The sequence below is a fragment of the Gymnoscopelus braueri genome, assembly GCF_963280865.1.
Source record: "Gymnoscopelus braueri genome assembly, chromosome: 16".
Taxonomy (NCBI): Eukaryota; Metazoa; Chordata; class Actinopteri; order Myctophiformes; family Myctophidae; genus Gymnoscopelus; species Gymnoscopelus braueri.
In genome coordinates, this window is record NC_137616.1 from 24,310,718 (window position 1) to 24,338,509 (window position 27,792).

Sequence of the window (27,792 nt, forward strand, 5' to 3'; positions counted from 1 at the left end):
CGTTCCATACAATGTATCAGAGTGCAATACACATCCCAACCGATAGGGTCACGTAGTTGAAGGCGTATGGAGAAAATACAGAAACAATGAGCACCAATCGGATTAAAATGCTTTTTATTTAACAACACGGAAGACACGGGTACATCTGGGGACCTGTACAGAATTGCAACATCCGTGGCCATGGGGTAAGCACTTTATATTTGAAATCTGAAAGTTAATGTAGATGTACGGGCCAAAAAGGGAAAAAATGCAAACACCAGGTTGAAGTTCATTCATGACTGTCATGTTTCAGGGCTATGGTAGCTTGAAGATGACCTCCCGCTTGCAGCTCTACCGGGCGACCATGGCAAGATAAACAAACGCACACGGATATAGAGATGGGCGTGGTCGAACAATCGGATTGGATAACAGGATGTGAATGGAGCTGTTTTGGGGTGAGGCGATACATTCGTTGATGCAAAAAAGTCCTGCGTGTCTGAGCAGTTCTGCAGCGTTTTAAACACTCTGGATCTACCGACCATATATCTATGCTACCGACCAGGACCCGTGGCGCAGTAGAAGTTTGTTGTGTACGATATATATATATATCTGCGAAATTACACAACCTGCATTGCAACAGCAGGCCGCGTTTTTGCACATTTGAGGGTTCGGAGAGAGAAAGTTGTGGACATGTTTTCCTGGAAGTTTTCAACTTTACAGACACAGAATGGACCGTTGCAACTCTAAACACAAGTTGTACGATCGCATCTGTCACGACTCTGGGATATTTTTTCCGTGGAAATGTGAACCTCGCCCCACGTGGGCGCCATATAATAGCGTGATCTAACGTTGGAAGGAGTCGAGGGAAAAAGTTGCAGCGACAACAAGTATGATTTGTTGCGCACATCTCGACATGGAGGTGCACGTACTGGTCGACTTTGATCGCAACTTAAGTGCTTCCCTGGAACTCGTCGCGCGTGGTTATTATCTTTGAGCAACATTGATAAGGTACATGGACAGTTACAGCTAAGTAAAATGGTGCATTGATCTACAGTGGTGGAAAGTAGCTGAGTACATTTACTCAAGTACTGTACTTAAGTACAATTGTGAGGTACTTCTACTTTACTGGAGTATGTCCAAACTTTTCCTTCTACTCCATTGCACCTCAGAGGCAAATATTGTACTTTTGACTCCACTACAATTATTTGACAACTTCAGTTACTATTTACTTTATAGATTTTGATTATTGATACAATACAAAACATGCATTAACCATTTCAATCCTATTTAAACTTTGGCTATTTGAAAATAGCCCATAGCGTGTCACATCGCCGCATTGTGAACTTGTAGATCGGCTATTTTCAAAAGATTTTAATACATTATATACAATGATACCTTGTGAAACGGGACATTCTGCATAATGAGTACTGTTACTTTTGGTACTTAAGTATATTTTGATGCCATTACTTTTGTACTTTTACTCAAGTAAATTTTGAATTCCGGACTTTTACTTGTAACAGAGTATTTCTACATTGCAGTATTGATACTTTTACTTAAGTAAAACATGTGGGTACTTCTTCCACCACTGTTGATCTAACTACATTACTCGTAGAAGCGTCCTAATAACTGTAAATATTGAAGTTAACTGGCTATCTATCACGCTGGCGAACGCATGCACAACAAGTCCTCTCGTTTCCTGTATTTCTTGTTGTGCCAAATGGCAGCCTTGCAACAGCACACGCCTTGTTGGCTGCTTAGATGTGGACAGTGGTAGAAAGTAACGAAGTACATGTACTCAAGTAGGCTACTGTACTTTTTTTTCCAGTTTTCAATACTTTTACTTCTACTCCATTACACCTCAGAGGCAAATATTGTACCTTTACTCCACTATTATTTGAAAACTTTAGTTACTTTGTAAAACATACATTAACTTTAACCACTTCAGACCTATATACTTTGGCTATTTGAAAATAGCCGATCTACAAGCTCATGACGAGTTGTGAGCTTGTAGATCTGCTATTTTCAAAGGATCTTATACATTTGGAAACTTGTGAAATGGGACATTGTGCATAATGAGTAACTTTAGTACTTAAGTATATTTTGATGCCAATACTTTTGTACTCAAGTACATTTTGAATACTGGTACTTTTACTCGTAACAGAGTATTTCTACATTGTGTTATTGCTACTTTTACTTAAGTACAAAATGTGAGTACTTCTTCCACCACTGAAGAGCTTGTGACTCGTCCTTTAATACAACTCTAACTATGCATACGGCCGAAAATGATACAGTAGTAGGGCCTACATCTTCGATCATAGATGTCTACGTGCACATTGTTGGGGGGGGGGGGGGGGTCTGCTGAGTGTGTGCCAGGGATGTATCATCATCATGCTTTCTGACTTGTACTTTCTTTTTGAGTTATTTGTTTATGTAAGCTGCCATTTCCTATTGGCCACAGAGGTCAGACAGTCTTGAAAACCTGGAGAGAGAGGCAAATAAAAAGGTTTCTAACTCCTCCTTTTCTCTTTACAAGGTCCTGAGGATCAGAGAAGGATGAAGGACAGCAAGCCTCAGATCTGATTGTGGAAGGAGGGGTGTGTGCCCCCCCGCCCCCACCCTCTGCCTTTTCCTTTAGGATTTATATTTCCTCCCAAAATTCCTCTGCTCACACAATTAAACAAAGCAGAGTAGAAGTTGTCAACCAGCCAGAGGCAGTGTAGTCACACTGCACAGGGCACACTGCTTTGCATTCTGTTTGTTGGGATAAAGACAGTTAGCTGTGACTCAAAGACTATTATTATTATTATCATTATTATTATTATTATTTCTACTATGAGTCTTACTCCTCAACAGAAAGTTAACACTGACAAGAGTGGCAAACATAGGACTGCAGCCATGAAGGAGCCTGTACAGCATTCTGGTGAGGTTTATTATGGCACGGGACCCCAGGCTTTAGACTCGAGTCATACTGATACTGGTAACAGCTCTGGTGTTTTTAATCCAGAGAAAGGGACCCAAAGTCGGGTTCAGTATCAGCAGGCGGCAGGGAAGTGGATGCACCAGGAACCCATAGAGGCCCCTGGATGGTCTCAGGAAGCCCCTGGACCAGCCTGGGGGCAGAACTTTGGCCCCTATATGGGTGGGGTCAACAACATCAGAGGTCAAATGCCATTCCATAAAGGAGGCCATGATGTTGGAGCACTGCAAATGGGGGGAGAAACTCAGCCATTAGGATCTGGGGAGGTTTACAGAGAGGCCCCTCAGGCCCATGGCCAGGCTCCGGTGAGGGGTGGCCTTGAGTGGGACCAGCATGCTGCAGCTGCAATGCGGCAGGCTCAGCTCCAGGCCTATCAGCAGGGTCATAAAGGTGTTGACCTCCCGGGTCAGCCCCTTGCCCCTTCCCACACTATGCCAGGGTCCATGTTGCAATCGTTTCCATTGGCGTTTGGGCCCACTAAACCGCAGCAGCTCCCCCCTGGGTATTACCCTGTGTTCCAGAGCAACAAGGCCATGCCCAACCTGGGCTATAACGAGCAGCCTAAAACGCAGCACCAGCTACTACACCAGATGCAGCCACACCAAATGCACCATCAACAGCAACTGCAGCAACAGCACCACCATCAACAACTACAACAGCAGCAGCATTTGCAGCAGCAGCAGCAACAACAACAACACCAAATGCAACAACATCAAATCCAGCAGCAGCAGCAGCAGCAGCTGCAGAAGCAAATGCAGCAACAATATCACCACCAGCAACAGCTACAGGAACGGAGGCAACAAATGCATCAAATTCAGCAACTGCACTCGCAAAACGTGCAGCAACAAGAAACGACACAACTTCAACTGCAGCAAAAACAGCAGCAAAACCAAAACGTGCCGACCTACCAACCGCCTGAACCCTGTCCAACTGACACCCCCAGCAGCCCTCAGAAGGAAAACGTTCAGTCGGTGGGCACTCGGGCACAGCAACGTCCAGCAAGGAGCCAGCCCAGTGATCCATCAGCCACGTCAGACCTGTGCGCAGAGAAGGCCTCTTCAAGTCCCCTGGAGCACTCCGAGGCACCGGCTGTCGGCCCCCGGCGCTCACGTCGCCTTTCGAGGGACGGGCAGTCTCCACTGGGCCCCCCGAACGTGACCCCTTGGGCTCAGGCTTCAAAGGAGCCCCTGTCCTCCCAGAATGGACTAGGAGGAGCAGAGGCCCAAGTGACAACAGGAGGGGTTATCCAGAGCACCCGCAGGAGGAGGCGCACGTCCAAAGAGGTCAACCTGGAGACTCTGGCCCAGAAGGCATCAGAAATGGAGACCATGCCTTCTAAAGCTTCCAAGGTTAACAAAATCATCATATACACTGATGCTACTGCTCACTGTCTATAATATTTGCCCACACTCAGTGCAATAGCAATTGAATTAAAACGTTTGAATATAATTATTTGAAAAGGAATGGCCAGGTTAGCTAGTTAGCAGGTGTGACAAGGGATCTGATTGTGTCATTAAAATAGTTGCCAGCCTCCTATAAAGAGGAAGCACTTGGTTTCCTTGCAGAACTTCCCTATTGCATATAAAACCTGTTCCTAAATCTATTAACTTGATTTTTAAATTCTAAATTTATTTAATTGCAGCTGTCACGTTTCAACTGCTGCTGCCTCTGCGTTACATGTGTATACACATAGTTTCCCCCGTACGTCCTCGTGGAACAGATACTGGTATAACCTGAAAAACGGCTATTATTGAAGAAACTCACTTTGGATAAATTGCGCTCATTTTACTCCTGGGAGATATGTGATATCCTTAACCTTGTTTCTCACGATTTATGTTGATGTTTAAAGAGGCACACCCAATAGAAATGGCTGCATATGTTTCCACAATAGTTCAACTTATGACTGAGAAAAACAGACATTAAGCACAGCAAAGTAGGTAAATTAAGACAAATGTTTATTTTTTTTTATTTGTACATGCAGTACTCTGACAACATAAGGATTTTCATGTACAGTAACAGTATGTGTGCGCAGAGCGTCCATGCTGGGTGTACTGCAGAAGCCACTGCAAGTCTGCACACCTCCACATTCCTCAGGCTCTACCAAGTCATTCAGCAGAACTAGGGAGGGGCTGCTGCACACTCTCACTCCCACACTGGCCAGCTGGCTCTAAACAGACAGAAAACTGTGGTTATTTGCAACCCCAAGCTGTTGTATTTTAGTCACCGGTAGCACTTTTAGGTGGGCAATACCATTACAGTGTAATGATTGTTGTTGCATTCATTATTACATTGATCTATACAGTTTCATTATTAACACAAACGGAATTCCCTAGGTTTACTACAATGGCCATTCTATAAGATCCGTAATGATAGAATAGGTGATGAACGTGAAAATGTATGAATTAACCAGTTGATCAGGGTTCCCCATGGCTTTATAATCTGTCGGCTCCTTTTTCCTTCTAGTCTACACCAAAACTCATTGCCGAAAATAGCCGCCCTACAAGCTCATAACGTGTCGCAATGCTTTGTGAGCTTGTAGATGTGCTATTTTCACCTCATGTTCACCCCAGAATAGGGATGCTAGGGTTCATGTGGGTTCAGTTCTGTTGTGCTTATTTTATTCAAATGTATAGCTGGTCTACAATTATTTCAATTTGGGTTTACACTAGTCAACACTCCACCTTGGTTTTTTAGCAAGAACAGCTTTATAACATAAAAACAACTATATATTTATTTTCTTAGGCAACGGTGCAGACACCTGAAATGATACACCATAATTTAACGAACAGTAAATATGACCGTTATAGCCATTCAAGGTAGAAATATTAATAATCATCAGAATTCTTGTAATTTGACAATTTAATCAAAGAGCAATATTACAATAAAATATGCCCACAGTCAGGTTTTATTATTACAAAGTTATTACACAGCAACATTTAAAAATAGAATTACTGCCGTGGTCTTAAAAGTCTGTAGGAAATGTAAGGCACTCATAAGTGTGTGCTTTGCCCATACATCTGTGATTATGTAATTATGACATTCTCTATTCCCAAACAGTGATTATACAACTACCGTATACAAAAAGTTATGTATTTTTTATTTACTATATCAGTTATTTGTGTGCTCATTTCTCAATACAAAACGAGTATTCTATACCCTCAAATATATATATATATATTTGACCACTTTCAACCTGGCATCACTATTTTGGGCATGTTGTAGGTGAAAGGTTTACATTTATTTTTTAAATGAAATGACCCCACAGATTTACAAGCTCACAATGTGCTCACATTTTAAGCATCTAGATTTTTTCTATTTGTATTTTGCTATGAATAAAGGTGTACCTTGAGATTTTGAGTTTCCCACATTTTGTTTTCATAGGTACACAAAGTCACAGTATTCATTAGCAGTTCAGTTAGGATTTGAAGAACATGGGTAAAAATTAATCCAATCCCCTTCAAAATCAGTTGAGTGGGACAGCAAATAGCCATGACACTGACTCTATATATATATATATATATATATATATATATATATATATATATATATATATATATATATATATATATATATATATATATATATATATATATATATATATATATATATAAATAAAAATAAAAACAATTGTTCAGTTGTTTTTACAGAATTGTACATTGACATTTTCTTTCTCACCCATAATCTCCTTGTCTTCCTTTCTTTGTCCACATCTGTGTACCAGCAGGAGGAGCCCCTGGTTATCCCAGTGTCTGTGCCAGTGCATGGGAGTCCACCAGGTCCCTGCCCTCAGGGAAGACTAGGTCAGAGTGAGCATCCTCCTGCTCAGCATGACCACAAGACCTCCGTCATTGTGGCTCGTCGCCGTTCACTTAAAAACACCCTGTCGGAGAACATCTGCCAGGTTGGTTCGGCAAGGACAAGATCGAGATGAAATTTGGGTTATCGATTTGACTCCTATTGACATAGTTGTGCCCTCTCAATGTTTTCTACTAACGCAACAGGTTTTTAAAAGGGTTAATTTAGAGTCACCAGTAACTGTGTGCGTTTATCTCCGGCCCCTAAATCTGATCACAGTATTGTCTTCCTCAGAAACGCTTGTATTTGTGGGGGGATTATTTCCCTCCTTGACATTCCTCTGAAACATCTCTTACTCTGCACTAGGACGGGGCGGAGGATGGGAAGTCCAAATTCAAGCGCCGGCCACGACCTGAGCCCCTCTTCATCCCTCCGCCAAAACCATCATCGTTCATCGCTCCTTCAGTCTACTCCAGCATCACTCACTACCAGAGCCACCTGCGCTCTCCGGTGCGCCTTCCGGATCATGACCTCATCCCCTATACGCCTCCGCCCATCCTGTCTCCTGTGCGTGAAGGCTCGGGACTCTTCTTCTCCACCTTCTTGTCTAACATAGCTGCAGGCAACCAGAGCCTGCCACCGCCAGCTACGCCAAAGTCTGCTGTGCGTAGCCTCCTGCGCTCCAGTAGGTGTCACCGTGGCCCTTGTTGTATTTCATGGCTATTGCAGTAAAATCCTCAATGTTAATTGAATTCTAAGATGCACTCTTTTGTACACACTCAACATTAAATTAAGACTCAGGATTTTACAGTGCATGTGCATATTACTCAAATTATCTTGGGAGAGTGTCTCTAAAAGCGCTCTGTTCTTTGTGTCCTTTTTCAGCCAGTTCAGTCGGTTCAGACATCACACCTCCAGTCCTGCCCTTGATCACTGATGCTGCCCAAGTGTGTTTTGAACCGTGAGTACAAATCCACACTTGTTTTCTGTGGTTGAAAATGTCCTCCTGGACCCTCAGAAACTGACTGGATACACAAAATTAAGACATTGACTTATTGTTACGGTTACTGTACATTATCTGATTGCAATTCTGCACCTTTTTATAATAAGAATTGCTATTCACTCACCTACAATATCTTAGTGGTGTCTTCATCTCGTCTGTTTCTGTAGTAGTAGTATAGGTTAAAATGTCTCTCTTTGTCCTAAATTATTCTTGTGGATACTCTTTTCAATGTATTTCTATCTTTTTTTTGTGTGCATTGACTTGGGAGTTGCAAATTGTTGCACCTGCAATAATCCATGAATCAAGTCTCTTCATACTTGTAATATTTGTCTTGGTTTTGGACTTGGTCAGGCGGATCAACATTGGCCTGCAGTACCAGGCAGAGGTTCCAGAGCTGCGGGTGCGGGATGCCTCTCAGTTTGACCTGCACAAGGCTGACGTGGTGTGGTTGCCTTTGGAGGAATCCCACTTCAAGAACGGAGACCAGCAGAACAGTGAGTGCCTTGTATTTCATTAACCCATTAAAACAAGGAAATCATCTGTGTTATTTTAGATTTATATAGCTATATATATGAGTGTGTGTGTGTCACGATCTTAAAAAAAATGACGATTATATATTCTCAAACTTTGTTTCTGTGGGTCCTTGGAACAAAATATTTTGAGATGGCGGGTGCGTGGCCAATTACATATACTTTTGAGGGTCCTTGTCTCCTTGACATGAAACAGTTTTGAGCACCATTGATATAGCAACATAGGTTTTTCAGTTTGTTTTATTGATTTAGAAGACATTTGTAGAATCGGCCTCAGGTCTTAATGGGTTAATCCCTGATTTATCCACTTTGTGTGTTACTACTTCCCTTTATGGCCCAATCTGGGATTGTTTAGATTTTTGAACATATATTCTTAAAGACAGATATGAATGAAAACAAAACAAACCTATGTCCCCAAATACAGCAAATACAATGTAATAATAATTTTAAAAACTGTTGTCTATTAGTCCTTCTATCTTGACTAAAGAATCAACTAAAGAATAAAACATGTCTCCACTACGCTATTTATAATGTTTTGGTGGTGGAGCTACGCATTTGTTTATTTTCGCATGACAGATAGGATCTTTAACTCTTTAACTCGTCTTATTCCTTTAAAATATCTTAATTTTCTCTACATACTGTAGTGGAGGATATGATGAGCATGGCTTGTTCCAGTGTGCTCCCCGGTGGAGGAACCAATCAGGAGCTGTTTCTACACTGCATGCATACATGTGGGGGAGACATCCTGGTGAGTATAGTGACTCAAAGTTCACTGGGTCAATTACTACTAGTCGTGGTCTCATCATTGATTTTGGCACTCAGTTTGTTCACTGGACGGAATCATGTTGATTTCTAGGAGACGTTGAGACTTTTGATGATTGGAGAACGTGTCTTCCCCAAAGGTCATCACCTGGCAGATTATCACTACTCAGGTGAGGAACAATTATCACTTTTAAACTATGAACATTAGACCTGTTTTTCAAATTGTAAATTTGCCATGTCGTATGCCATATATATTCACCCTTGTAAACCGACATCCAGACTCCTTTCCCTTTGACCTGAAAACGTTCTCCCTCGCTCCCTACACCCACCCTGACAGATTGAGTAAGGGAGGGTCTGGGAGGCTGCCAACTATCTTCGAGGCTGTCAACTAATGTTTGACATCTTTTTCTTTGCACACATGCGTCATACAGCAGGTGCACCTTATACCTCCACGAGGTGCACTGTTCACAACAAAGCCAGTTGCAGAATAAACTAATACACTAACAACCAAAACACTAGTTGCACAGACTTGGCAGAACAACAAGAAGCCCACGATAGCCTGAGCAAACAAAACCAAAAAATGCTGTCTATGCATCTATTGGTTTGTAACTGCACAGCAGCAGTGTTGATTAATAAAGCCATGTGATGTCTTACTGTACCTGGAATTAGTGCACCAAACCTAGCCTTGCATTCCGGTGTGTTGCTAATAAAATGTCTCGCATGATACTGTTACTTTACACATGCATTACAGCTTGATATGTCAACCATCCTCTTCTGGCTCATCAGGTTTTACGATGTAAACAGAATGATTTCTTCTGACAAGGCAGCTGACGCAGGAAGGCACAGACATAAACAACATTCATCAAATGTCTCAACCTCTTTGAAAAGCCCCCTCGTTGGGGCATGCAATCCTGTCAGAAATCTGGGCAAAGCTGAATGTTTTTCAAAGACTGCTGTCGGCTGTACTTCCAGGCGTGATCTGTTTATGGAATTGAACCGCATTCAGGGCCGAAAAGTTTAGTTTTCCAGCATACTGGGATCAGTTCGCTTTGCAGTTTGTATATCCGATCTAGTGTGGGTGCGTGTGTTGAAATTAATAGTTACAGTAGGCGGGCTCTAAACCGGATATGAGCACTATACAGTAAAACGGATGCAAGGTTAGCATCAGCAATGAGAGTGGCTTCTCTCTGTGCAGCCCCTCTTGGTCAAATCTTTGTATTCGATCTGTTTCAACTAAATCCAGGGCTTCATAAAACTGAGGTCTCCACTGCATCTCCTGAGTATTTCTTTTTTATTTGTGTTACTTGTGCATCTAAAATACTATTGAGCCACCTGCCGCTAAGGGGGCTGCAGCCAGGCCAGCCCCATAGTTCCTGCGCTTATGCATGCTGAAATTGAATTTTTGTGACCAGAGTCTCTGATTTACTCTCAGGTTCAGATAGTTGGACTGCATCAGAGAAGCGCTACTTCAACAAAGGCATCTCTGCCTACAGGAAGGACTTCATTAAGGTGCAGAAATTGGTACGCTGTTTCGCTTACTTGAAAGTACCTTGCTTCTACCCATGCATTGTTGTTTTCATGTAAAATGTGGATGCAAATTTTTTTTTATGTCAGAATCAAGATCATAAAACACATCTTTAACACCGCACTTTACCTATTAAACAGCGAGATAAATCTACATTTGCATACATGAACGGTAAAATTTAGTGTTAATTTAACTATAAAGTGTACAATTTGATTCAATTTGTGCACTCTTTGGAGTTAAATGAACACTGCTGATTTTACTGTATACATGTTATTCAAACTTAAAGGTGCAGACCAAGACTGTGGCTCAGTGTGTAGAATTCTACTACACATATAAGAAACAGGTGAAGATCGGTCGCAGTGGGACTCTGACTTACGGCCCTCCAGATTCACCTGAGGAGAAGGGCACAGAGGCAATGGTAGATATCAAGGTAGAGTAGTTGGATGTTGTTTTTATCTTGTTCACCATTGTTTCCACCACTGATAATTATTACCGTTTATGCTTTATTAGTAACTATGAAGGGGCTGAGAGAAGATCAATAGAAGGAAATTATTTCAACAATTAATTTAATGCACGCATTTGTGTAACCACCTGGATTTCAACCCATTGTCTCCCAAATGTGGGAAACTAAATATCTATCACTCAGCTACTGGGTCTACCTCCAGGGCTACTCCACTACATTTGCAAAAGGGAATTTGTTGCTACCGTATATTTTGTTAACTGAACAAAGATTTATGTTTCCCAAATGTTCTGCCACAGAGTTCTCAATCAAAATTGACTCAAGGAGAGGTGGAGGGAGATTATAAGAAGGAGGATTCATGTGACCAGAACCAAGCTGTCAACATGGCTAATGTGACTCATTCACTACAGGTTCATGACTATGTAAGTATTTCACCATGACCGATAAATGTTTGTTATGGACCAACTTACACTGGGAGACATTTATTTCTATCTCATAGTTGACATCTGGCCACAAACCAGATTTACGAACACTCACAGCTACGGAAAATAATCAGTTGCTGTAGTCGTTCAGTGTACCACATACACCAGGGAAAATGTATATTCTCAGATAATGTTGGTTTATTTTATTTTACTTTGCTACAGCTGGCCTGTGTTCAAATCCCACCCGAGACCCTTTGCTGCATATCATCCCCTCTCTCTCTCCTGCCTTTCCTGTCTCTACTCACTGTCAAATTACAGCAGATAATGCAAAGTCATACCAGTGGCGTAGCCAGGATTTTCATTTTTGGTGGGCAAAATTTCAGCTAGGGAGGGGGAGACACCGGCTGATAAGTCTATTGAGAAATCGCTATATTGCGCCGTAATACAAGAAAAGGGAAGGTGGATAACATAGGCTACACTATGCAACTATAATCAATTGCATTAATTCTCAAAGAAGCACAGTAGGTTAGACAGAATTACAGGCAGATAAATGAGAACATGACATCCTATTGAGTCATTTCAAACTTGCGATTACAACAGCAAACAAAGTTAACAAATCAAATAATGTTCAAACATGTGCAACCAAAAGCCCACGTCCTCCATCGATCTAGTAATCTAGTACTACAGCATGAGACAACAGGGCTTGCATTTAGAGCAAACATTCAGTTAAATCTCTCAAACGCTAAGAGAAGTAGAACGTTTTTGGTGACTCATTTCATTAGTTTTTCAGTTTGAGTAGCCTAATAGATGTTGTTGAGGGAATTGCCCACTTGCCCAGTGATATCTTTTTTTTTAAAAGCAACTTAATCACCGTTGCTTAAACAGAAATTTGGAGATCAGTTTGTGACGCTCCAACAGAAGAGGAGTTGTTTGAGGAAGACGATTTTCTGTCAGAGTGCCTGTCCATCGTAGCCTATCGTTAAGAAGATATATATTTGTTATTCTTTACCATCAAATGATTGTTTTGCTGATTTACCATGGAGCCATAAACCCCACCTCTCAGAAATATCCTGCTGGTTAAAACTCCATAAAGAACTGCTTTGACTAAGGGCTGGTATAGTAGTAATAAAGCTACACTAATGTGTTTTTTGTTTGTTTTAAGTTATTTTGGGGGCATTTTCAAGCCTTTATTTGATAGCGACAGTGAAGAGGTATGGGAAATGGCAGGAGAGGGAGATGGGGAAGGACATGCAGCAGAGGACCTCGGGTCAGATTTGAATAGGACGGCTGCAGCAAGGAGTGAGCGTTGATTTGGTTTGCACTCTAGTAATAAAGCTACACTGTTAAAGGGATTTTTCAACAGTTTGATCTACTAGTGTGGTGAAATGAAACATGTCTGATGTTATAGGCCGTAACAGCGCCAGTGCTGAAAGAACAGGGTTCTGCAAATACGGAGTCGACACCTCTCTCGGCACCTCGTAAGCCTCGTCCCGAATCCACAGGAAAGAAGAACAAAGCCCCACCAAAGCCCCCACAGAACCCTGAGGGAGTGTTTCCATGCAAGAAGTGTAGCAGGTTTGTGTGTGTTTTAAAGGAGCTACACCATGAATTTAAAAAAAATATTTGATATTTAATATCATATGGTGTATGTCCCTCAAACCTTTTTCAAAAGGTTTGAGCCTAAATCATCACTCAGATATACTCATCCCAAGCCAATTGTCTCTGGTTTATACAGCGCTTTCAGCTGCAATACCAAAACGTCCTCTTGGGCAGGGGGGGGCTACTGAGCAATTCTGTCTGTTAATACAAAAAAATATTGAAAAAAAATATTTAAAAAAAGAAAAAAAAAATGGAAAAATTCTGCATAAAAAGAAGCATCTAAGAAAAATACAAAATCGAAAAAAAAACACTTTGAACATTTTTGAACAATTCCACCAAGTGTTTGAGGTGCCTGTTTCACCCACTTCCGGGGGGCGGAGCCAAAATCCGAGCCCGAGGTATTTGTTCGTAGACCCCCACTTAGTTTCGGAGCGATTCGGGCACTTTTCATTTAACATTGGGTTTGCCATCAATAATGTTTGTGACATCATAAACATTTCCATTCTGAGATCGCCTGTTCAGACACGCCCATTCTGGAAATCCATGAAATGAGAAGGAATGACTGAATTTTAAAAAAAAACATTTTTTGGGGTACAAGAGACACTGGGGACCCCAAAAAATACAAAAAAACAAGAAAAAAGTGATTTTCATGGTGTAGACCCTTTAAGTATGTGTGACTTTGTTAGAGCAGCATAATATAATTTAAAAAAAAAACATTTATACATAGACTGTGATCTTTGTCATTAAACAATGTATGTATCTGTATACATATTATACACAGTAAAATCCAGAAAATGTATTAATTAATCCTGAAAGTGTAAAAGTGGACCTTTTTCCGTAAAGTTTGACACTTTCAGATTTAAACTTTACTGTTTACATATGTGAAGTACACCATATTATTGTTTTTACATAATAATAATTTTAAGAACAAATATACTTATAAGCACTTGCATAATAATTTTTAGAACAAATAGACTTATAAGCACTAACATTGTATAAGAAAAGAATATAATAATGTGGATTGAATGTTCCTTTTATTAATCGTGGGCAATTCATCCCCCGAACTCTAGGGTGTTCTACAAAGTGAAGAGCCGCAGCGCCCACATGAAGAGCCACGCTGAACAAGAGAAGAAGGCCGCAGCGCTGCGCCTGAAAGAGCAGGAGGAGCGTGCAGTGGCTGCGGAGGTAGCCGCGGCTCGGGCCAGGAAACTGAAGGCAGCAGCCATAGGGGCCGATAAGGATGGTAAGGGAAACGGAGTGACAGATGCGGCAGAAGGCAGTAGCCAGGATGAATCCTCAGAGGAGGAAGATGAGAATGATGCGGACTGGCACTGAGAAAAGAAAAAGAAGCTGTATGGGGGGAGAAAGGATAGAGAGTGAGATATGAGAGATGGGACAACAGAATGACCACAAGAATCGGCACACAAGTGGGATCTCATTTTTCAGCTTCTCAAGTCTTCCAGTTAATCGCTCACACTCGTCGCCAGGCTGATACCGGTATCATGTGACCGGTGTCCACGGGTCCCTGTCTGCTTTTTCTTCCGTTCGCCAGGGAATCACACTCCAGATTTTTTAGACAGATTCGTATGTTTTAGCTTTTACAACAAAAAATATATATATTTTGTAAATGCACATCTACTGTATGCTACTGTTTGCTAATTTTGCCATTTTTTTGTATTGCTTATTTAATTGAACATCGAAATAATATACTTTTTCACTGTGTGGACTCACTTTGATGGTTCTTTGATATTCTGTAAGTATCTATAATCAGAGGGTGTCTGTTTTGCAATATGTCTTGATCAAAGCAGTCTTTCAACTTTATACCAACAGCCTTTTAAAATAGATTGTATAACAACACATATTTAAATTGTTTACTTTTCTAAAGAAAATGCTATTATGATTTTTACAGATTGTCATTTAATCTTTAGCTCAGTTGCATGTTTATTTTTCAATTGAGGGACCTTTACAATGAATTTCTTGTGTATAAAAGAAAGTATATATGAAATTTCATATATTTATAATAATGCAATTGCAATGATTTCGGTCATATAAAATCTTTTTTGTCTGTTGTGACTTGGAAGAGTCTATTAAAAAGTCCAGCTGTTCTTGTGAGTGTAAATCATTTCTGTAAATGAAAAACATGAATGAGACTGTTGTAGCCATACAGTTCATGATTTGTGCCAGTAGGTGGGGGTAGTGGTTCAATTTGTTAAAGGGAATTTCACTTTCCAACATGTTTGGGGTCATTTTAACATCTACTCAGGCTTTTGTGACCACCCCGGACAGTTTAAGTTGCCTGATTCAGTATTAAGATATTTGATATTCATTTTATCAGACACGCCCCCTTCCTATACAAACCCATTTCAACCTTGATAGATAAATCAAAAACACCTGTCCTTGGTTCTTGTAACTCATACTGCCCTCCTACACGTAATCTTTTGATTACCTTTCTCATTAATGTTTTGTATTTTTCTTTTTTCCTTTTTATTAATTATAAAAAATAAATGAAAAGCCATTGAAAAATACGGCCCCCTCACGCATTAGAAAGACAATATCAGTCTCCAGAACCAAGGACAGGTGTTTTTTTTTTAAATCTAAATATTGAATTAAGCAACTTAAAAACTGTCTGGGGTGGTCACAAAAGCCTGAGTAGACATTAAACACATCAGTCCAATGGTGTGTTGTCATTGATCTGTATCTACACAACTACATCAGATAAACTACTCGAGGTGGCCTATCTTCTATTTTCACTTATTTTAAATACAATTAAGGGACAGGTCTGTTCTGTTTTAACTGCTGGAAAAACCCTGACGCATATCTTCAGATTAGAGGGTGTGGCGATATATGGCCCTGATTATTGGTGACATAACTCAGGCATTTAAAAGCCTGCTCAGTAATGGGCAGTGGTGGGCAGCCTGCATACTGCACTTAAGAGATGAGAGGCGAGGCATGCTGTATGTACGCCCTGGCCCTGAAGAGAACAGAGTGCCCCAGGCTCCATCTCACACTCATCACCCATAAGTTGGACTGTGACAGCAATAATTACCTTTCCTGAATAGCTGAACTGGAAGGACACTGGACAGAGAAGGGAGAGGCGTGAACTCCATGACTGCTTTCTAAGACGTGGGCCGATTTGACTGGGCTGGTCACACAAAAAAGTGCACAAAATAATACTGAGTTGCACACTTTCTGGGGTGTCTTTAGGGTTTAAAAATCTATCTTAAACCTGTTCTCCCCCCCTACCCTTGTTTCACCTAATGACTAGTGCAGCAACATGGGGGATGTCTTTAGAGGTCAGTAGTAGTGCAACTATTTATTATTTATATACTTACTACTGCATTTACTTAGTTAACCACTTCAAGCGATAGTTCACCCCCCAAAATATATTTTTTCTATCGATTAGTGGAGTTGAATTCATGGATATTTTTTTTGTTTTCGTCGCATTCCTAAGCCAATAATTTGATGACCAGCGGACTGGTAGGCAGCGGTTCCGGTAGGAGACACAAAGGAGACTTTTTGAGTCTCCTATACCCGAACCGCTGCCGGTCATCACATTATTGGCTTAGGAATGCGACAAAAACAAACGAATATCCATGAATTCAAGTCTCCATGGGGTGACTAATCGATAGAAAAAAACATTCTACCCATCCTGGCAGAGCACAGCATGTTTTTTCTTTATTCCTCCGCCATGGCTCTGTATAATAATAATAATACAATCTTTATTTGTATAGCACCTTTCACACATGCATGTTATTCAAAGTGCTTCACAGCTGCTAAACAAAAACGACACAACAATAACAAGTCATCATTCAAACTTTCATAATAACCGTATTTTCCCCCAATCATAAAACACAGATATGCAAAACATTTCAAGTTGAACATGTGCTAGAGAAAGGCTAGTTTAAAGAGATAGGTCTTCAGCTGCTTTTTTGTATGGCTTGCCTTGGGGATGGTAAAAGAATGCTATTCTGGCAATAAATATACTGGCCCTCTTTCAAAGTGTGATGGAATTAAAATCATTTCCCTTCCATGATGACTCAGTACAAATGTATGCACTTGCTGTATTTACAAACACACAGCAATAATGCCACAGACAACCCAAACGAGCTGATACTGAACTGACTTGTACTGCAGGTGCTGTGTCCTGGTACAATCACAGTAGTAATTCTTTTGTAGTGGAAAAAAAATCTCTGGGATCCACATGGGAGCAGCATTAGCCTGGAAACTTTTGAATCCGCCCCTTGGAAATGCAGGTTCCACATGCTGCTCTAGCCTGGCATGGCCAGACTAATATCACTGCATGGATATTAGTCTGGCCATGCCAGGCTAGAGCAGCATGGCTCCAGTGGGGATCTTGGACTTCGTGGCTAGCCTGTGACATCAGTCATGCATAGTATGACGTAAGTGTCTATGACATTATCTATGAAGCATGACTCCAACTTTGGGCAAGGTTTCAGCCCAATGAGATTGACTTCCCTTATAAAATGAAAGTTACATTTTTCAAAAAGTCTAAAACATGTTAAAATAATAGCACAGGTACTTCTGTGGCCTACTGGCAGTGAGCACAAGAAATTTGGCACTGAGCCACGCAGTAAAAAGCATCAATGTGCGTTCTTTTCGCGCATTGTCATTGAACTGGAGCACTAGTCCTATTCCCCTATGGGTAGTGATGAGGCAATGGAGCTTGAGTGAAGATCAAATGTCATCTGTGAGTACTGGGCCTGCTAATATAGCACCATTAAGAACCCAGTTACATGGAGGCTGTGAGATGGGCTATAGGGATGAAGATGATGCAGACATTATGGTCTAGAGACTTAGAGATGGGGACGAGGGCACACTGGTGGATCAATGTCAGTAAATGTCTGGAAGACAAATGTGAGGATCAGTGGTTCTTCTTCAGCATGACTGAGGTAAAAAAAAATAACTTAAGTGGAAGCGTGTGTTATTTATGTTTGGACACTTACATCCTTGACAGGGTCAACCATAAAAAAGTAGATTGTTTTCTTCATGTGACCTGTGAGAGGAAATGTCAATGTCATACTTGTTGTAGGGGTACTGTTAACACAGGTGTTGAAAACTAGCACTGGTGCTATATACACGTTAAGCAATGCATCTGGTTCGTCCAATGTGATTGTGATGGCCATGTCATATAGATAAACATAAACATAAAGAAAAAGACCATGCAATACACAACCATAGATGTGTCTGTGTATTATTTGCACACACACCATATATATTAACTAAATGGTATGTAATCAGTGCACGACATATCTATAATAATGCATACATTCAACTGTCCTTGAGGCTAAACCAGAATAATTTGTTATAATGGCTATAGCCATATAATTGAAAAATCACTCAGTTCAATTTCAAGCCAGGAGTCAATGGCCTTGAGGGATGTAATCTAACAGCTGACCTCTTGACCTGACACCGCCCCCCCCCCCCCACTTTGATTGGCTCTTTGGCTGTAATCCACATTCACATCTCATCCAGTATGAAGCACCTTGCAATGTGGCTGTTGCACAGTTACACAAAGAACCCTGAGCTGTATTAGCTTTTGCCACTATGCCTCTATCCTTACACACTAACTCACTCTGGGGAATTAAACCCATCTATCAGTATTTTAGCTGACATCAGCAGCATAACTCTCGCACACGGTTATGCAAATGGCCCCTGACTGAAGGGTATTTCGCTACATTCATCTCATGTGCAATGTAACGTTAGCTGTGATATGTAAGAAATACGGCCAAGTGCCGTCGTGGGGGACAGGCATGTCATCTTGCCTGGCGCTGGAGTGAGATGTATAATGGCTTATGTGTTTCTGTGCAGAATGCTTACTGTAGTGGAGTGCAGCCTATATAACCTGCTGTGTCTGGAAAACAGGAATCAGTGTGTGCATGCCCCACGTTGCTCGCCAAAACAAAATCCATTATTTTCTGCCACCATTAAGTACGGTGAAGTATAAGTTAGGCTTTTCTGCTCAGCCACATTGAATGGACAAGTATAGGCTGCATAACCTTACCCTCCCCACAAATATGCTGTTTGCACATCCTGCCGGTTAAGTAACACATTGTTTCTGGAAGTAAAGTGGTGTAATGTGATGTTCCTGGCGAGAGAGGGTTACTTGACACTTTAATCATATAATGTAACCGTGAGGTGTGTAGGGCAAGAAAATGGAAACTTAATCGGACTACAAATGTTAAACAAGACAGATTTAAATTGATGGATTGAAATAGCCACAAACAATAACGGGGCACTGAACCCATCTTCTCCTCTTCCCCGCCAAAATAATGTCACTCCTTTAATTAAAAAACAAAATTCCTATCATGTTGACTTTGACTGATCTGAAGAATAATCAGTCTAAGCAGCTCACTGAGCTAGCTTGCTGATATTTGACATTAGGCCTATCCGTGACTGAGATGATTAAAAAGCATTGGCGACTGTAATTTAGGCCTCATTATTTGGGCCACTGCCAAATGCACTCACTCTAAGTGCCCCAATTCAATTCTCATTTCCTGACTCCTGCCCAGAAGAGAGCAATTTCTTTTGTACAGTATATTTCTGAGTCATTGCTTTAACACAGACATTTTATACAGAGTCATATGGAGTTACATTTGTGTCTTTATTAACCAAACAAAAGAAAAACATTTGAGAGAGAAAAAATATAAACAGAGCAAAGAATAGTTTTGAATGAAAAATAATTAAAACAGCAAGCAAAAAATAATAATTTGTAAACAAAGGAAATTATATAAACAGAACAAAAAACTATTTTTAATTAAAACAAATTAAAAACGCAATCAAAAAAATATATTTTCAAGCAAAAAAATATAAGATTTGAAAGAAAATAAAAAATAATTGAGAACAAAACTTTTAAAATTCAAGAGTAAAAAAATAAGGAAAAACGGTTTAAACTACATTAAACAAAATACTTAGTAAAATGTTTGGGTAATAAAATGTGTTGTGCTAAATAAAATGTTTTTAATGTTTTTTTTCCTCATTTGCGAATGAAAGTAGTTTTTTCTGATTGCAAAATGCCTTCTCTCTCAAAACCTATGTCTTTGGTCTCGATTTTTTTTTTCTCCCTCTTGGATTTGTTTGTGTGAGGGGTTAAAGTTCAGAAGGCGGGTCCTACGCTGATAGATGTAAGACACCTCTCCATTGGTCACTTGGAGTCTGAGTGACAGCTCCCCCTTCCTTATGTAGCTTGTTGAATGCAGGGATGGAGGTGTGTTACGGCCAGCATGGTTTTTTGATTGATTGAATTATTAGCAGTTTGCAAAAAAAACCAAAAAAAACATGAAAGTATAATGCAAGGTCAGCTAAGAGTATTTAAAACCCAAGAAAGATGACTTGTTTCCATTGGGGTCCTTTGTACTCAATTCATAGAGACATTTAATGACAGATATACACTACTATGCAAAACATCATAAAAACAAAAACAAAAAAAATATGTACAGTAAACAGTTTGAGTAAACAGATTGATGGAATACTTAACAGTAGGATACAGAGGTACAATTGTACAATGATTGTTATAAGGATAACACAAAAAGGCTTGTTTCCATTGTGGTCCTCTGGGACTGAGGTCAGAGCTCCATCCCAGCTCTGGATGCTACACTATTCGTTACAATATTGAGCATTTTAGGCTATTAGCAATTCAGATGATTCCCTAATGTTAGGTTTCTGTTCTACTTACAGTTTGTGATCTGTATTTAAAATTGTTGTATTGTTGTTACTGTTATAGTAGGCCAGTGGTTCCCAAACTTGGGATCGGGACCCTCAGAGGGGGTCCCCAGATTAGCTTAATGGGCAACATTGTTTTCTCTCTCAACAGTAAACAAACCAACCTACAGTATAAGTGTATACAGGGTAACACATTTCTAAAGTGACAATTTAATGACTTTTAAGACCTTTTTAAGGCATTGTGCGCTTGTAGTTCGGCTATTTTCACAATATTTATCTGTGGAACAGAGTCAAACTAAATCTAATGCCTGGGTCAGGGTGGGTGCATGGTCCCCAGTTCAAGTATGATTATTTTGGGGGGTCCCCAGTTCAAATATGATTATTTTAGGGATTCACAGCCTGAAACATTTGGGAACCCTTTGAAATTATAAAATAAAGCTACATTATTTTATGTTATATTCGTTATTCTAATTAAGGCAAGGCTGAAGTGACTGGCCTATTGGCCAGGCCCATTCCAGATAGACTGCTTTGGAAACGTTTCGTCTGATAGTGTGCTTCAGGCTGTGAATCCCTAAAATAATCATATTTGAACTGGGGACCCCCCAAAATAATCATACTTGAACTGGGGACCACCCACCCTGACAAGCACTTGAAATTGTAGGCATTAGATTTAGTTTGACTCGGTTCCACAGATAAATATCGTGAAAATGGCCGAACTACAAGCGCACAATGCCTTAAAAAGGTCTTAAAAGTCATTAAATTGTCACTTTAGAAATGTGTTACCCTGTATACACTTATACTGTATAGGTTTGTTTGTTTACTGTTGAGAGAGAAAACAATGTTGCCCATTAAGCTAATCTGGGGACCCCTCTGAGGGTCCCGATCCCAAGTTTGGGAACCACTGGCCTACTATAACAGTAACAACAATACAACAATTTTAAATACAGATCACAAACTGTAAGTAGAACAGAAACCTAACATTAGGGAATCATCTGAATTGCTAATAGCCTAAAATGCTCAATATTGTAACGAATAGTGTAGCATCCAGAGCTGGGATGGAGCTCTGACCTCAGTCCCAGAGGACCACAATGGAAACAAGCCTTTTTGTGTTATCCTTATAACAATCATTGTACAATTGTACCTCTGTATCCTACTGTTAATAAAGTATTCCATCAATCTGTTTACTCAAACTGTTTACTGTACATATTTTTTTTGTTTTTGTTTTTTATGATGTTTTGCATAGTAGTGTATATCTGTCTGTCATTAAATGTCTCTATGAATTGAGTACAAAGGACCCCAATGGAAACAAGTCATCTTTCTTGGGTTTTAAATACTCTTAGCTGACCTTGCATTATACTTTCATGTTTTTTTAGTTTTTTTTTGCAAACTGCTAATAATTCAATCAATCAAAAAACCATGCTGGCCGTAACACACCTCCATCCCCGCGTTCAACAAGCTACATAAGGAAGGGGGAGCTGTCACTCAGATTCCAAGTGACCAATGGAGAGGTGTCTTACATCTATCAGCGTAGGACCCGCCTTCTGAACTTTAACCCCTCACACAAACAAATCCAAGAGAGAGAAAAAAAAATCGAGACCAAAGACATAGGTTTTGAGAGAGAAGGCATTTTGCAATCAGAAAAAACAACTTTCATTCGCAAATGAGGAAAAAAAACATTAAAAACATTTTATTTAGCACAACACATTTTATTACCCAAACATTTTACTAAGTATTTTGTTTATGTAGTTTAAACAGTTTTTCCTTATTTTTTTACTCTTGAATTTTAAGTTTTGTTCTCAATTATTTTTTCTTTTCTTTCAAATCTTATATATTTTTTGCTTGCAAATATATTTTTTTGATTGCGTTTTTAATTTGTTTTAATTAAAAATATTTTTTTGTTCTGTTTATATAATTTCCTTTGCTTACAAATTATTATTTTTTGCTTGCTGTTTTAATTTGTTTTCATTCAAAACTATTCTTTGCTCTGTTTATATTTTTTCTCTCTCAAATGTTTTTCTTTTGTTTGGTTAATAAAGACACAAATGTAACTCCATAGAGTCAGTCTTTAAGAAGACATTCAGACATTCTGTAACAGGGACATACTATCAAACCAGGGTTCTGTTGGAAATGGTAAAGAGAAAATATCAGTTTTTATCATTTTTTTAGAAGTATCAATCCAGCAATGTAAAAATGCTTTGTTACAAGCAAAAAGTCTGGTATTAAAAATGTACTTGAGTAAAAGCACAAAAGTATTATGCAGAAATCCAATTTCACAAGTTGAAATTCTTTTGGAAATAGCAGATCTACAAGCTCACAACAAGTCAGACACATTGGGGGGGATCAACTATTTTCAAATAGCCAAAGTATAAGTAGGGCTGAAGTGGTTAATTTGTTTTGTAATAATAACGATCAAAAGTAACTAGTATCTAAAGTTATAATTATAGTGGCGTAACAATATTCGCCTCTGAGATGTAGTAGATGTATTGAACATTGGAAATACTCCATTAAAGTAAAAAATCACACCCTGTGTGAAGTGGGCGGTGTCTTGCTAGCTAATCACAATACTGAATGGAGTCAACCAATCATGTACAAAAAAGAAATACATTTATTGAAACACTCTTTATGATGGAAGAAACCATAACTTGAAAAAAACAAATTTATGGTTTTTTTCAAGTTATGGTTTCTTATATAGGGCTATGCACATGTGTCATGTGACACTGGCCAATCACAGTCCTGAATAGACTGTGATTGGCCAATCACGGTGCAGGGTTAGGCGGGGTACATTTTTGTACATTTTTGTACATTTTTGGCCAATGCACATTCCTGCACATTGTACAAATATCCAAACCTCACTTATAGGGGCGGTCTCACCGCCCAAAAATCACACCCAGTGTGAAGTGGGCGGTGTGGTCATCACAGTGGTCATCATAGCGATGGAAGCTCACTCTGGATTTTTGGAAGTGCATAATCCTATTCATAGGTTATTAATGTCATCGTGTGTCTCGCTAGCCAATCACAGTGCTGAATAGAGTCAGCCAATAGAGTCAGCCAATCACAGTGCAGGAAAGTGGGCCAAGTGGGCCAATCACAGTGCAGGAAACTAATACTAATGAGGTGTCCCAACCCCACTTATAGGGGCGGCTACACCGCCCAAAAATACCCCAAAAATCATACTTTACGTGAGTAAATGCACTTAGTTACTTTCCACCACTTGCCCAGCCAAACAGAGGCCCATCTAAACTCACAGATGATACATAAAACATCAGTATAGATCCCCGCCGCAACAGCTTCATCTGCGACAAAGAATGCTTTACGGAAATCCCTGAGCCAACATTTTTAGCCTGAGCATGAGTCGTTGGTCCACCTTGCAATGATTCATCACCAGGTCTGATGGATTCTGAATCAGTCATCCATCATAAAGCCATCAGCATACAGCCTTCTCCTCTCAGAGGAGAGGTGATGTAGCGGCCGGGATGCCCTGATTTATATCCATGATTCACTGTCCTCGCTGTTTCGCCCTGCGTCACCTGCCTATCCATTTTCAACACACTATGTACCCGCGCAGACCGTGATTAAGCAGTGCTGGTGCACCCAGGTGTGATGGATGTCACTATGTGTCAGCTGGGAGAGGACCCAAATGCAGATGACCAGAGGCAGAGCAGGTTCAATACAAATAATTTATCAGGCAAAATAAAGCAGGACGTACAAGGCTTAAGAATCTCCACAGCAGGTGTGGGAGATATGCAGGAATGGAATACTTCTGACTTGATTTATTACCTCAGTAAACATTTCCCTGATGAGTTTGTTGTTCTCAATCACTAGTTTCAAGTCTTCTTCAGTGCAGCATTATAAATGAAATAGATGATGAAGTAGGTATGCTTTAGAACGTGGCTAGGTTGTGATTGACAATTTGCTACCATGTCAATCATCAGGATGAATGCATAGCATGTTGTACCACCAGCTCCACCCTCTTGTCCAAATATGGTAACTTATGGCTGGGAAAAATTCCATGATGGTGAGGGTCTAATTGAATATGACAAAGTGACAAAAGGCTGAACTCAAGGCTTCAAAATGAGACTCCAGAGGCAAGTGGCCTGGGATCTTAAAAATGGAGCCCGGGACCTCAAGCAGATCTTGACCTGGGGCCTGGACCAGAGAGGAGCAGGATTGGACACTAGGCATATGGCTAACTGACTGGATGGCTAGCAGGCTGGGGGCTAGCTGGCTGGAGACTAGCTGACTGGTAAGCAGGTGGCTGTGGGCTAACTTGCTGGAGGCTATGGTGCAAGTTAGCTGACTGAGAAGCAGACTGATGGCTAGGAGACAGCTAGGCCAGAGCAGTCATCAAGCCCCTCAAAGGTCCCACTAGTTTTTCTGCTAGGCCAGGCCTGGAATAAATGTCCCAGAATGCCATTCTCAGTGCAGTTTCATTCTGCTCTGTACTGGAGGCTTTCATGACAACATTGTCCGTGAGGAACTGAAGGGTGTAAAGAACTTCACCAAGTTTATCAATGGATCCTCTCACAGGTCACATGGATTAACATTACAGAAAATGCAGTGATTGAATAAGGAAACATCTGTGAAATAAACATTTGGAAGATCCATCTTCATACAAATATAGCCTCTGTATTCCCCATGTGCCGATTATGTACTTCTAACTATACCTAACTATGCACAAGGGCTTACCCAGACATACCCAGACAGACCTGTATGTATAGTTGATAGAAGAACTTCCGTATCATATGAATAATGACATCATGGGGCCCCCCCTTCCTATGGTACTCAGTCTGGAGTGATAGTAGGTCTGCGGTAAAGCATTCACAAAAATATTAAATAACATAGTTGTCGTTCATGGTTTGAAAAAATGCGAGTGTCTTCCTTGGCTTACTGCCAGCGTGCACAAAAGGTTTGGCGCCGAATCATACAGAGGTGTGCAAGATTAGCAAACTCAAACGCACAGATGGACACATTGATGGACGGGCGAACACAATCTCTCACCAGGTGGTATAATAAAAAAATATTTATTAGGCAAAATAAAAAACAAGGACAAAGATATCCAAAAGCCAGCAAGCACAAATCAAAAGTCCAATGCAGGCAAAAAGTCCAGAACCCAGTGGTGTAAAGTAACTAAGTAGATGTACTCAAGTACTGTACTTAAGTACAATTCTGAGGTATTTTTGACTTTACAGCGGAGTATTCCCATTTTCAATACTTTTACTTCTACTCCAGTACATCTCAGAGGAAAATATTGTACTTTTTACTCCACTACAATCATTTGAAAACTTCAGTAAGTTACTTTTTTAAAATTATTATTACAAAACATACATTAACCACTTCATACTTCGGCTATTTGAAAATAGCAGATCTACAAGCTCATAATGCTTCGCGACACATTGTGAGCTTGTAGATCTGCTATTTTCAAAAGATTTCTATACATTTTGAAAACTTGTGAAATGGGACATTCTGCATAATGAGTACTTTTACTTCTGGTACTTTAAGTACATTTTTACCAATACTTTTGCACTTTTAATCAACTAAATTTTGAATACCGGACTTTTACTTATAACAAAGTATTTCTACATTGTGGTATTGATACTTTTATTTAAGTAAAAAACTTGAATACTTCTTCCATCACTGCCAGAACCACAGGTCAAGCAAACAGAACTGTTTATGCCCACTGAGAAAGTGTTTTACAAGGGAGCCCCTGGCCAATAAAGCAGACAAGCAGGGAAGAAAATACAAAGCAAAAACACACGAAAAATACTAAATACATTCATATAAACTTGAGTAAAACAGGGCAAAATGTTTAGAATAGAAAAGTAAACTGTGAAAAGTTGACTTAATCCTCAAAGGGGGTACTCCTGTTTAATTTAATTCTGGAGCTGATTCCAGGACTATCATGGAGCATAAAAACTAAAAGCCATCACTCCAAATTGTGTGGATGGATGAGAAACTGTAAAAAGTGGCAGGTTTGTGGAATGGAGATTGTAAGAACTTAAAAAAGGCAATTTAAAAAGCCAGGCAGTTGCCTAATGATGCCTTAAAAATGAAAATGTGCCAATGAAGCCATCTGTGGTGAGATAATGAAGCCAATCCTGCCCAGTCGTATAAGTGACAGCGATGTGTAAGGGATTCAAATAAAACATGGTAGATTGATTGATTGATTAAATACTTTATTATACATAAATGTAAACAGCACTAGGTACAGTCAGAAATGTTGAGCTAATCATATGACAGCAACATAGCATAAAAATAACACCAAAATACAATATCATCAACAAATATAAAACACTATATGTACAAAGTAGAAAAAGAAAAGAAAAGGGGAAAAAAGCGAGTTTACCTCCTCTTTTGGTCTCCTGAATGATTTATTTTCAGGCCTGTTTTGAGGGAAGCCAGACATTTTTTAAGGATGGCGTCAGGATATTCTACACTTTGATGGCAGTGCAGTAGAAAGAGAATTTACCCCATGTTTGTTCTATAGGCGGGTGGTACCAGATCGTTGTTGTCGCTCCCTCTAGCATTGTGGCTGTGGGTGTTTTACTCACTTTGGTGAGGTAGTTTGTCAGGTATAGTGTCAGGATAGTCAAAGCCCCTTTGACTATCTTGAAAACCAATCCCATTTTTGCCTGGAGAGTGGTAGAGGAGGAGTTAGAAGACTCCAGAAAGGGGAGCTGCAAAGGAGTAGACAATTATGTTGCCTGCAAAAGGTTGAAGGTTAGATTTTTTTGCCACTGTGCTAATATTGTTTAAATTAATAGTGAACAAAACTGGGCACCAAAATAGAATCTTGGGGTACTTCCCAGGACATTTACTTGGAGGATAATTGCTGACCATCAGCATAATGGTCAGAAAATCATTGATTGATTGAATACTTGGTACGATTATACAATGGCGCTAAAAGGATAACACAAAAAGCAAAAGCAAAACAATTTTACAGAGGTGAGACTCAAATAACCAGAAACTCTTCTTCTTTCGGCTAATTCCCATCGGAGTTGCCACAGCGGATCATCAGCATCCATCTGGATCTGTTTTCTGCGTCTTCCTCTGTAACTCCTGC

At 40.0% G+C, this 27,792-nt stretch overlaps 1 protein-coding gene across 3 annotated transcripts; it reads left to right on the forward strand.

The window, feature by feature from the left end:
* Window positions 1–422: 422 nt before the first annotated feature.
* On the forward strand, window positions 423–15,157 carry mideasa (mitotic deacetylase associated SANT domain protein a). Of its 3 annotated transcripts, none has more exons than XM_080452300.1 (13): window positions 423–987; window positions 2,513–4,305; window positions 6,678–6,857; window positions 7,118–7,436; window positions 7,637–7,712; window positions 8,106–8,248; window positions 8,929–9,032; window positions 9,141–9,216; window positions 10,479–10,567; window positions 10,858–11,001; window positions 11,331–11,453; window positions 12,862–13,028; window positions 14,123–15,157. In XM_080452300.1, exons 2-13 carry the CDS (start codon window positions 2,812–2,814, stop codon window positions 14,385–14,387), a joined length of 3,180 nt encoding a protein of 1,059 aa, XP_080308426.1. In that variant the 5' UTR covers window positions 423–987; window positions 2,513–2,811; the 3' UTR covers window positions 14,388–15,157. The 3 variants fall into 3 exon arrangements, with proteins under 3 accessions (XP_080308426.1, XP_080308428.1, XP_080308427.1); XM_080452302.1 differs by having other exon boundaries at window positions 10,479–10,555; XM_080452301.1 differs by having other exon boundaries at window positions 424–987; window positions 6,681–6,857.
* Window positions 15,158–27,792: the final 12,635 nt, after the last annotated feature.